Consider the following 13330-nt stretch of genomic DNA (forward strand, 5'->3'; position numbering starts at 1 on the left):
TGTAAACTGGTGAAGAGGGAACGTCCGCTCTTGTATAAACCCTTTAGCCTGCATGGCTGCTGAGATTTAAGCTGACTTTGTGCCAGCGCTATTGTTATGGCGGCAATAGAGTGGAGCGAAAATCCATTGCGGATTGGTCAATCACAACGTGCGGCGGATCGATGGCCGAAACCAAATTTCCAGTGCCTACGCGGGCTATTAATCTATTTGATTGCTTATTTAAATAACTAAATGGCCTTATTTGAAATATTTTCTACTGATAATATTCCTTAAAAAGAATGCACAGAACGATTCCCGCAATTCCCATAGAGATTTTGGAACCACTGGAATTCCAGCCTCCTTCATATCTCCACCTCACGTGCCGGGGTGAGGGATGAAAGACCCTGGGAATGAGGTTGCTGAAATACATGATCGATCTGATAAATAGCATTTTTTGTCATCGTTGTAGTTTTAATAGCGCAATAAAAACCTCAGAATTAAACAATTTCTTGAGTTAATTCCGTTCTTTGTCTTTTAAAATATGTAAAGTTGACTATTTGCCAGTCTAGGGAAAATTCAAAGTTAATTATTTCAACAAAACCACTGTAACGTTTAAAAACCAGTTGATTGCTTGTCTCTAGGGGGAATTTACCTCCTAGCGCCTGCCGATAACCGAGCATGGTCATCCCACCTTTTTTTGTTTTTGAGTCTCCTAGTAAATAGTTAGTGTTTTCAGGTTTACGCTGTTACGCTGTCCTCTTATAAAGATAATCGTTGGTTCTAATCGGAGCTCAGGTAGAATAGCTTCTTTACATTCTCCACGACTGCTCGCCTGAGTGCCCTTAGCTTCCAGCAACGAAGGATAGGATTAACTTTGTCGGGAGCTCTGCTTTTAGGCCTGCGTAAAACAGGATGATAACTGATAAGCATGGTTTACACTGTTTCCTCTATCAACTTACATCAAGATAATCGTTATATCTTGTCGGAGCTCAAGTAGAATAGTTTCTTTACATTCTTCACTACTGCTCGCCTGAGTGTCCTTAGCTTCCAGCAACGAAGGATAGGATTAACTTTGTCAGGAGCTCCGCTTTTAGGCATGCGTAAAACAGGATGATAACTGATAAGCATGGTTTACACTGTTTCCTCTATCAATTTACATCAAGATAATTGTTATATCTTGTCGGAGCTCAAGTAGAATAGTTTCTTTACATTCTTCACTACTGCTCGCCTGAGTGTCCTTAGCTTCCAGCAACGAAGGATAGGATTAACTTTGTCAGGAGCTCCGCTTTTAGGCATGCGTAAAACAGGATGATAACTGATAAGCATGGTTTACACTGTTTCCTCTATCAATTTACATCAAGATAATTGTTATATCTTGTCGGAGCTCAAGTAGAATAGTTTCTTTACATTCTTCACTACTGCTCTCCTGAGTGCCCTTAGCTTCCAACAATAAAGGATAGGATTAACTGCTGCACTTGTGAGAACTATTGTTGTTGTGATGTAATAAGCGCCCTCTATACGCTCAGTGAAACCTAATATCAAGTAAGCAACGAGAACGCACACAAAAGGGGCGAAAAATAGCCAGTAAAAACACACGATGAAGAGTACGGCAGATGTTACCCTCTCGTACTTTTTAATGTCAAAAGAGTTCATTTCTTGTAGCTGTTGCGATGGCTTTGGTTCGATTATCAATGTTCGTCGCCTTATATGACGATGTATTCTTAAGTAGCTCAGAGTGAGTATAAGAAGACCTAAAAACATAAACGGCAGATGAATAACAACGTAACTCTTGTTGCTAAGAACATGAAAGCGAAGTACTTCCAGAATGATCAATGAAACGCTGAACATGGCGACTACCACTAACACACGTCTGACATTGACAACAGCACAATAGCGCGGGAGCCCCAGTTGTAGGATAAGATAGCGTTCAATACTCAGTAAAGCTAGGATACTCAAGGAAATACCTCCTAGGAGCCACCCTAAGCACTCTTTAACAGCATCAAGGTAACAGGCAGAAGGAAATTGCCTTCGAAGTTTGACCACGAAAGATGCCATTGCTATCGGCTGAGCAATGAATCCTGTGAGTGCGTCAGCAAACGCCGTACAGCCCAGAAGGACAAAGGAAGGTGTTTGAAGTGAAGGACTTTTGCACGTCGTTAACGAGATGATTCCATTGCCAATTGCCGCCGGAATAAAAGACAAAGCGTGCAGAACAATACAGAAAACGATTAACGAGTCCAGATTTTTTGATGCTTGATGAGCAGAGGTTTCAAGAAAGAAGCATTTTGAGATTAAAGCATCGTCATGTCACACTGTTTTAAAAACAAACGATGGCCCTGAGCTTGTCAATTTCTTTAAACTAGCGATTAGGGAAGTATTTGCATAGATTAATTAGCTCAATGATGGCTGATTAAAGAAAGACGTGAGGACTTAGCAATACAGAAACAATATTATGCTCTGCCAAGACAGGATGGACGCGACGACGCGGATATGCAATGTAAAATTATTTTTGGTCCTCGAAAATGTACCTTTCAGAATGATGAATTCACTTTGATTTATAACTTAGGATGTAAAGTTACTAGTCAAGCCAATCTGGATTTAGTTACACAGCAATTTTTTTAATCAAATTTTTATTTCAAAGGATAACTTTTTCTTATTTCATATTTTATATTTTCAGGTTGTTTAATTATTTTTCCCAGACAGCGGAAAGCTTATCAAACATTACCAGGCACTTTTAGGAGGAAGCAATTAACAACTGGTGTTTTTTGTACGTTGCAAGTAAATTGATCGGGTAATTTGCATACAGTTTTTCAGCTGGCGGGTTCGGCCTTGCCTTTTCCTGAAAATTCTTCATGTATTTTCCCAAAAAAGCCTTCACTGAGAACCGCATCATCTGATGTTGTTCAAAACATATCTTTTGAATGTCACAACTCGGCATAACACTTTGGGTTCACATGGTCTCATAACACTGTAATAATAGAAGTGCAAATCAAATGAGTGGCAAACCAGTACACACTGAATTATGGGTTTCTACGGTTTAGGCTTCTAAAGGAGGAGCTTGCATACTTCTAATGTATCTACACTTCCACTTGTGATAAAACCGTTTCTTTCAATATTCATATTGTGACAGTCATAGGTTCTTCAGTTTTTATTTTGCCCTATCAAATCGAGAGGCGAGAAAAGAAAAAGAAAATGATTAAAAAAACTCTAACCACAGAAGAGTGGATCCTCTGTTTCAATTTAATTTTTCGAAAATTTTTAATTAGAAAATGCATTTCCTTAGTAAGCAATTTTTATCTCTTTTTTCCGCTCTAGAGTTTTTCTCATATCAGACTTCCTGTCTATTCAAAACATTTAATTAAAAAGTTGCTTAAATTAATCGCGTCAGCTGTTAATATCTTGTGAAAAATGAATGTAACATTTGCCATGTTTTTCGATTGGCTCTCATTCTAAAAATATAATCTCTTGTGATAAATCAGGCAACAAAATTATTTCGGATGATGTGTATGTCTTGATTTGCGTTCAGAGGCGTTGAAAAACTAAAACAAAACTGAATACAAGGCTGGCACTACAGCAAAAGACTGATTTATTATAGGCTAATGTTTCGGCTAACAAAATTAGCCCTCCTCAGAGCCAGAGCTGTAACGAGAGCAAATGTCTTTTAACAGAAGAAAAACTTCAAATCTGTTTTTACTATCGGTGGTGCTGTAAAGACATTGGGCCCTCAGATAAGGCACAAACTGTCCAAATCTTCTGGGAAATTAAATCATCTATTTTTTCTATCTCACTCCATTTCCCATCTCCTTGGAAAGTAGAGGGAGGGACCAAAAATTAACCAAGAATAGATAAACTAGAAGTCTTATCGCGTCCGAAACCTAACACTCCACGACGCTCCGCCCCACCCCTCCCCTATCAGTGAACACCCGCATGTAATCTCCACACGTTGGCGGACTCGGTTTTTGATTTACATTTTCTAAGAAAAAGCCATGTATGTTCGGTTGACTGGTTTAGAGCTGGAAATTGGAGAAGTAGGAATGGAATTGCGCGGCATGCACTTGAGCTGAGAACTCGGTCCTGGGTTAATGTAGGCAACCGTAAACCAAAATAATGATCACCCACTAGCCTCCCCCGCAGACATTCTTAGGCGTGCGTGACGCACGCCTAAGAATGTCTGCGGGGGAGGGAGGCTAGGTCACCCACATGATTGTCATGATTCCAGGATTCTTGGCGCCAAAAGCTGGTTCCCGGCAAGTGCACTAAATCTTCTGTGGTGATGTGTTTTTCTTTTTGTCATCATTAGGGACCTTAAGTTCTGACGACGACGGCGACGGCTACAGGAACGCCACAAAAGCAATAGGTTAAGATTAGCAAAACAACAATTTTGCACGTGCATCACGCTTTTTTGTACATTTCTTTGTCGTCACTGCACGACTACGACGTGAAAATGCCTAATTTCACGATGTACAGAGGAAGTACACAAGCGACGACGACGTTTCCTCTCTCTTTCTGAACTTGGATATTGTTCTTAGGAATTCAACTTTGGGAGGGTTCGCCTACATTTCACAAAGTTAGTGACTTGGAGTAATCGCGATAAAGATTGAAAGAACGCGAATTCACTTTTTTAGCGACGTTTTCACTGCCGTCGCCGTCCTCAGATCTTAAGGTCCCTATTGTAAGAAATGAGACGGGAACTGGAGCCGAAATGCGTCTCGCAATTGTTTCGGAGATCGTTACTGGGGACGCGCGGGTCGTCGCGCGGGCCAGACGCGGGTCAGCTATTGGGGACTTTAAGATCCAACGACGTGACGGCAACGAAAACGTCTCTTAAAAAGTGAATTTGCGTTCTTTCAGTCTTTATCGCAATTATTTCTACCCACTTACTTTGTCAAATGTAGGCCAACCCTCCTGGAGTTGAATTCCAAGGGACAATACTTAAGTTCATAAACAGAAATAAAATTTCATCGTTGCTTGTTTACGTTCTCCATAAAACGCGAAATAAGGCATTTTCACGTTGTCAGCGAAGAAATGTGCAAAAAAGAGTGATTCACGCGCAAAGTTGTTTAAAGTTTTGCTCATTAAACCTATTTTTTTAAATTTTTGTTGCCGTTCGCGTCGTTGGATGATTAAGTCCCTATTGGCCATTATTTTCCTTGTCCCTAGAGACAGTCCCAGAAGTCTTTGCGGGCTGTGTAGGAGCTGCTCGTAAGGTCTCTCCTGATTGGTCGTAGAAAACATTGACATGTCATTCTTTCAATTGTTTCAATTGGTGACTTCTCTTCCGAGCAGCTGCCACGTGACTGGTCTTTGCTAAAGTTAACTCGATCCGTTTTTTTTCCTCGTTTCTACCTTTCGCAGGTTTTTTTTCAATCTTCTGTTTGAAGTCCTCAGTCGTACTTGTTCAGATGGAACACTGACTAAGAAAGCTCTTGAAATGACCACTGAGCCTCTCCAGAACTCGAGTCCTTGTATTAAGTAACTGACATGTTTTCCATAGCCAGCCTTTAGCTCAAGAGTCTCTCCTTTTTGTCCATAACCATAACCGTGCATGCCCCTTTCGTCGACCCCAGGGTGTCCCCCAGGGTACATTATTAACCGAAAGAGAGGAGGAGTCTGATTACAAGACGCGTCTAAGGATTCGACAGTCGACGGGAAAAGTCTTGCTCGCATCAAATCCTAAACAAGAGGGGAAGGGAGGGGATCTTCATATACGCCTTATTCCACCGGCGATTTGTCTCGAGGTATTTCTAACCACGCGGTTGAAGTTACCTCGCGCGTGGTTGCGTGGATATTTCGTGGCATGACTGAACGAACGTCTGCATGACTGAACGTGGCGTGGCACTGAACATGTGGCATGACTGAACGAACGTCTGCCCCCTCCCCCCAACTAATATTTATCTATCTATAACTTTATCTATAATTATGGCTGAAATGTTTTCTTACCTAAGTCTTCTATACACACAGTGCTCTCAACTGATCTCAATTCATCTGTCACTTTTTCTGAAGCCATTTTATTTTCTCCAAAAATATGCCTTCATATGTTACAGGAATATTGCTTATTTTATCCTGATAATGGTAAACAGGAACTCATAAATAAAAAATTGCTTTGATTCGAATTCTTTCAAGGAGTTCTACTGACTTGGAAAGAATTTATGCTCAGCATATTGTGCCGATTGATTATCACATACCTACGCCTTTAATTACAGGATGACACTTCACGCTACAAGTACTATACTTGTAATAGTTGACACTACAGCTGCCCCCGCTCTGTATATTGTCTTTCGATAGTATTCTTGATCGTTTTGTAGCCGTCTTTGAAATATACCCATTCATAATGAAGATATTCACACATACTCCATACAATAGGTTAGATAAATACAGGAAATAAACACAAGGTTCCATGCACAGTTTCGGTTCGATTTACACAGCTTTGATCAAAACATTTTCAGTTTCGAGAATAGTTTATACTAAACCATAAGAAAAGATTTAATTAGAAGTTGAATTTTTCGCCATTTCTATTTTACATTTAGTTCATTTTATTTGCCGGAAAGTGGGCCTTAGAAATTAAAAGGGCGTTTGATCAATTCACGCTCGCGCATTCTAGTCTTATTTTAAACTTATATAGCGGAAGGACATCTGTGAGCAGGGAATAAGTCAGCGCAGAATTTGATGGTCGGCGAATTTCTGTAATCTTCGTTCTGCTAGTGATGTATAAGCTAGCCGTTGAATCATTCACTCGTCTTGCTTGTTTGGGGCCGAGTCTTATTCCGGTCAAAGAAAGAGAAAGAGTGTCTGGTAAGGTTTCCAATTGACCACCCAGAAAATAGCATAACATACTATAATGCTCTTTGTTTGTCACCCCAAAATTTTGCCTAAGCATTATTTTCAGTTTCTCTTGGGGCCATTTTAACTCCCAAGAGAAACTGGAGACAATGCTTATACAAAATTTCGGGGTGACAAACAAAGAGCATTATGGTATGTTATGCTATTTTCTGGAGTGGTCAATCAAAGATTTGTGACCTCGTGTCTGGCAAACTCTCTTGGTGTTAAAATATATACTGTTATACGCACCTTATGACTTCATCTGCGCTTAACGAGTGTCTTTTGGTCCATAACTTTCATAACAACTGCTCCAGGTGATGTCACTGATAACGCGTAACGCAAAAAAGTATCGAAGTATGAAGCTTGATGCACATGCAAAGTTGTTGTTTTGTTTATCAAATCTATTGCTTTTTTGCTGTTCTTGTTGCTGTCGCCGTCGTTTTTGCTTAAGCTCTCTATTAATTGTACGCCGTTGTGGAGACTAGCAGGGCATCTCAGGCATCTCGGCAAAACAGGAAGGAGAGAGGGGGAAAGAGAGGAGAATCTCTACTTTTTCTTCCTTCTCATTCCCCTCGCGTCCTCTACACACTTTCCACGTTATCTGGGCGTCGCCCAAATAGAGTAATCGAGATTGCTTGTTTTGATTCAAAGTAGCAATAGGAACGCAATACGTGCGAACGTAAACAAGCCAAGGGAAGCGAATGTACGCCTCATGATGTGTCACGACACAGCATTTATCCTTGTTACATACGGACCAAAGATAATGCACGGCAAACAAACTGGCAATAGAAAACAAACGTATTGAAAAAAACAAGGTACACTGAGTGAAACAAACTAGTAAATAATTTAAATTTTCCCTTTGGAAAATAATTGTTCTCGCAGCACACGGCGTGAATGTTTTTCCTCCGGACCATAGGTGCTGGTTATTGCCCTTTTTCATAGCCAGTAAGGACATGTCCTCTCAGAGGATGATTTTTTACTCGGAAATGATACCCTCAAAAATCTTATTGAGCTTATCTTACCTAGTAGCCGGGTGATTTTCAAAGATTTGAAGGTAAATTTGCCCAAAATTATTGGAATTGACCGGGTTTGGCTTGTTGCCAAGAGTTTGACAATATTTTTGCTCTCAGTTGTCGAGAGCCAAAGAAGATGTCACGCAAAACTCCGTGATCGTGCATGAGATAAATAAGGAAAACATTGAGATTGGAGACATTGCGCATAAGCAGTGTGTTTCCCGCTGTCCTTACCAATCCACGTAAAAAATAATTACACGCCTTCCACCTCACACACCTCAACCGACCCCTAAAATATAGTAAAACGCTACTGCACTACTCACACATTCCTAATACACCTAAAAAAACTTCACACACGTGTAGAACATCGACGCCCCAATATACTCTCCCACAGCGTCTTGTTAATATTTAATGAAGACAAAAGAGACGACTTGAGACTGGTAGTCAGCAGCAGTGTTGCCAGGCCAGTGGCTCTAATTTTATGTTTTTGCTTCTGAATGCGAGGTTCAGTCATTTTATTTTAAAACTTCTTTTTGGCTAAGCCTATGGACCTTGATTGCTGTTTTCATCTTTTTCACATTTGTGTAGTTAATATTCGTTAATATTTGGGTTCGGACCCAAAAAGTTACAGGGACTTTCTAGAACGGGCGCCGGGTGCGAAAAAAACAAAAAACAAAAGGAAAACAAAACTGAAATAGCTTGTGTGAGAGGGAAATCAGCGGGAGGGGGACGGGGAGGGAGAGTAAGGAATTTCCTTCCTCCCCTCCTCCTTCCGCATTTCCCCCCTCATTCTGGGGCCCAGTTCTTTTTCGCGCCTTACTCACGGTGCATAAAGAACAACACAGATTAGTTTAGCCTCCCACGCACATGGCATTCCTATACATGTAAAACGTCCCATCAATTTCTACGTGGGTCACTAGTACTCGAAGTCGCTGATATAGATTTCGACTTGCGATATCTAAACTCCCACTCCTTGTGGGCAGATAATATATATAGATATCGACTTGCGATATCTAAACTCCCACTCCTTGTACATGTGGGAGACGTAATTTAAGTGTTTTTTTTAAATGACTGAACTCTCTGGAAATATTTGTCGACAGCATTTATCTTATCGTGCCTGTGACAAAGTACTAATACATATATGGCGAGCAGTTTTAATAACCTGCGAGCAGGTTATTTTTCCCGCCGGTGGACGCTCTGAAAAGAAAAGTGGAAGATCATAAGAAAGACCATCATCGAAGGCTGCAGTTTTGATCGCTTAAACAAAATATGAAACTGTTGCATTGGAGAGCAGGTATGTAATGAAAATGGGCATAAGTTATTTAGCATTCATTTGTTATAGCTTGTTATAGCTCCCTTTTCGGTCAAGTACCGTATTACCGCTGACTTCCTTCCGGTGCAGCGCTTAAAATATCCCATTTTTAAATAAATCTTCCTTATTCAGCTAATACTAGGCTGTATCTATCTATATATAGATATATATTATATATATTGATAGTTGTGTGTAATACTTCTGATTTTCGTCTTAGTAGGCTGTTCAAAGCAACCGAAATCGGGCCTTAAAAATGAGCTAGCGTTTTCGCCATTTGTTTTCGCTAGACTTTTAACGTTTATTTCATTTTATTTTATTCCACCATCTTGCCCACTATCTAAAGCCTGGTACACGTTAAAACGGAAGTCGTATTCCTTTTTGCCCCTGTCACTTTCCTTTTTTAATATTTCGTTGTCCTAGTTTAACTGTGAACATACTAACTTATTGTAATCAAAATTATTGTGTTGAAACGACAAAATACAACCATTAGAAGCAAATCCGCTCTTAATCCCAGTAGGAGATGGAATTTTATTTAATACATCATGTCTAAGCTTAAATATCGAAAATGTTGTGGTCTATAAATTATAAAGCATATATGGCTAAAACTGTCCATTATAAGTTCAGTCAAAAACATGAATAATCCTGACTGAGATTATTAAGGGCAAAAAATAATTACTAGAACTTCACTTACTAGTAACCACAGCATTTTTTAATTCATGAAATTGAAATGACACTTAAATAATTATTTCTCGCTAGAGCGAAAAAATGATGAAAAAATAAGGATATTTTTCCTGTGTTTTGAATGATTACCTTATATAACTGTTCTACCATTACTTGCCATTTCCATATGACATGCGGGTAATTGTCAACTTTATATTTCAACTGTGTAAAATTTAGTTGTTTTTCTCAATGTAAATATAACTTAATTCAATTCGAATTCATCTGCTCTATTGTTTACTTTCAAGTCTGATTGGGCCTCGCCGACTTGCGATCAACCTGCTACCGAAAGGAACATAGAGAATAAGTTGAAAAAATTCCCGATTTTTCAGGGCGTCTTGCCTCAGTTTTGTCATGTCAATGAGATGAAAATTTTGTGTTCGTTCCCAGTCTACCGCGCTGCTTTCGTCTCACAACAACCCCGCGGTGTGATCAAAATAGATTTTCGGCCGCAGAGCCTCGAACTAATCATGGTTTGTTGCTGTGTGTTGTATTAATATGGCCGATTCTTCTTCAGTTGTTTCAAGTGAAATACAATCTCCATTCACTAATGGAGACGGTGAAAGTTTAGAGGAGAAAGACGGCATCGGCGACGATGTACCAGTGGGAGTCATCCCGAGGAAATCAAGCGTTCTAAAAAAAGATGGGAAAAGTACGAAACGAGCATTACAAAAGTCAGTCTCTTTCATCGCCCGACCGGAGGACAAACGAATTATCAATGGTGAGATTACTTGAAGAATCTGCAAGCGTTTTCAATATTTATCATGTTGTTTCTTAGGCGTAATGATTAACCGTTCGCCTTTCACCATAGCCGCGGACTGTCTAACATTTATGCAGAATGGCTCTGAATTGATGAAAATTCGCTCGAACTCGAGGCAGTACCAGAGGTTTTTCTTCCTGGATGAAGATCTTTCCAGTCTTCGATGGCGGCCCTCTTCCAAGAAGCCAGACAAAGCAAGAAGTAAGTGATCTTGTGTAGTCTTATATGAATTTATATCCTCTTTCTGTTTGTGTATTCTAGCTGTCATGTTGTGCAGTGTGTTGTGTTTCGACCTTCAGTGAATCATGTGTTATAGATCAGACTTTGCCGGATATGCGCTCCAAGTTTGTTCTCTGTTAAGCAGTATATTATAAGCTTAACGTGGCATTTTGTGTAGTATCTGCTGAACATTACTTGTCATCTATGTCAGACGGATTGTAAATAGTCATTGCTTTTCACTTAAATCTTTAAACGTGGATTTAGCTCAGTTTCCCTATGGACAAAGTCTAAGCTTACATTAAAGCCATTTTACACACAAACTTTTTTGTCTGTCGCATATGACAGTTTCATTAAAAAAAAATGGAACTCTTGGTCCCTAAGTTGTCTGATTAAATAAGGAAATGATTGTGTTGGGACATACTTTTGTTGCTACAGTTGTCAAATTCCGCCGATGATCAAGTTGAATCTTGCAATATGCATTAAATAAATAAAGCTCTGTTCTAACTATTATTCATACACTGTTCAGAAGTTTCCCATAATAAACTAAATATTTTCGAATACAACTTCTTCAAGCATAAGCTAATATATTTTATGTTTGGGTTAAAAATACGGAGTTACCTTTTGAGAATCGTCGAAACCTCCTGCATCAAAGAATTACAAGAGTAAACATATATAAATGAGAATATTTTTTATTGCGATTAATGTTTTTTATTAGTTTTTCTGTGCACGAAACTATTCTCCATTTTAGCCGCGGGCTAACGTCTTAAACAAGGTTTATTTCCGCCGTGGCGATAAATATTATCGTTGGTTTGACTCTCGAACTTGGAAGATTGTCAAGCTTCCGGATCAAAATCAATGATCGACTAAACAAGTTTGAAAGTTAAATAACTTGAATGAAAAAGGTTAATTTTTAAATGTGCTGCGTTATACGTAGAAGATGTGATGACAAACTGTTTTCCTCTGTTATTGTCTCGACTTCGCTAATCCATGTTTTGAATGTGGGGATTACTGTTCCAGAGACATGACCATCATTACCTCAGCTGCTAATTTACATATTTTTATCAGTTTGTTACTTCTGATAGAGCAGTTAAAAATTAACGTTTAGATTTAATATGCAGTCACAAAAAAGCTCAATGCAAATTTTCAATCCAATCGTAATAAGAATAGTTTGATTCTTGTGCTTCACAAACAAGGAAGTAAATAAAATGTTTTTAGAACTGCATTTAGAACTTTATAAGGGTCTTGCCATTTAGCATGGTGCTATTTTGGTTATGCTGCAGTAGGAACTTCAGTTTTGAAACAATATGTTTTTGGTTCATGCAAAATCTCTTTCCCAGTGGATGTTATCAAAGAATGTTTTGCGATTATTTTTCTGGATGGGTTTCTCAATTATTGTTTGTCATCTTTTGGCATGGGAAGTCCAAAACAGGTATTCAAATAAATAATTGTCCAATTATGTAATGATTGCTTCAGTCTAAGTCATCAGCATAAATCGTTATCTGTTTTCTACCTGCTAAGTGCTGTTCAATTCACACTCATGTGATTTTTTTCAAGGTGACTTTCAGGCGATTGCTTTATAGTAGACTAGCATAATTATTAATTAATATCTGAATTAACAAGGTACTTCTAACTCTTTTTGCTCACCACCAAAGTAGACTTTTTTTTACATGCCAGCACAGGCTAAAAGATGATACTATTGATCAAAGGTGAAGTCAAGCTATCGTTACCAATGTTCTTCTTTGCAGTAACAATTCCAACGATTTTTGTCAAGTTCAAGTTTATGGTAGCATAAACTGTTGGTAATAAACCTGAGAATGATGCCCTATGAAAGCACACTTAGGACATACTAGCAACAATCATGTCTCTGTTCTTATGTCACACAATGTGCAACATTTGGATAAGATTTTGTACTAAGTAATGGTAGATACTAGTTCAAAGTACAAGAAAGAACAATGAACACTAACTAGTTGTTTGATTACAATGTATCCTTCTTCTTTGGCAAAGTCCACTGTAACTTAGCATGATATATTTACTAGACTCCACAAAGGTTCCACTCATATTATCACATGCTCATCATGCACATGTGCTCCTCTTTTTGCCGTACACTGTCCTTTCCCAGTCAGTTCTCTTAGGGCTTCGGTTCATTCACAACAGTGTTCAAACATAGAGAATTTTTGCAAGGATAAAATTTTTTCCAGAGCCTCCCTCCCCTTATTTTTTAAGTCTGAATGAGGAGAAGGCAATATCTCTCTTCACTCCTTGTCTAAAGGACATTTGGCCAGGACGGATGTCTGCGCCTTAGCAACAGAAATTCCGTACTGATGATGTAAATCAATGTTTACATAAGAATTCTGGTAGTCATGGGGTCCTATATGTAAATTTATTCACTCTTATGTTTCTTCTGCTTGATTATGGTAAAGTTTTGCATTTTACCGTGAACGAGCTCAAGCAAAACTCAAATGCTTTTCTTAAAGAAGAATATGTTCCACTCATATTGACTGTTTTGTACTT

General features: G+C 38.9%; 1 protein-coding gene across 1 annotated transcript in view; it reads left to right on the top strand.

The window, feature by feature from the left end:
* The first annotated feature begins 9713 nt into the window (after window positions 1-9713).
* LOC140928780 (inactive phospholipase C-like protein 1) overlaps window positions 9714-13330 on the top strand; it is a 33223-nt gene continuing 29606 nt past the window's right edge. The window contains exons 1-2 of the mRNA XM_073378564.1: window positions 9714-10561; window positions 10652-10801. Coding sequence (XP_073234665.1) covers window positions 10339-10561; window positions 10652-10801 — 373 coding nt within the window. The 5' untranslated portion in view covers window positions 9714-10338. The remainder of the gene's footprint in view (window positions 10562-10651; window positions 10802-13330) is intronic.

Source organism: Porites lutea, chromosome 2 (genome assembly GCF_958299795.1).
Source record: "Porites lutea chromosome 2, jaPorLute2.1, whole genome shotgun sequence".
Lineage (NCBI taxonomy): Eukaryota > Metazoa > Cnidaria > Anthozoa > Scleractinia > Poritidae > Porites > Porites lutea.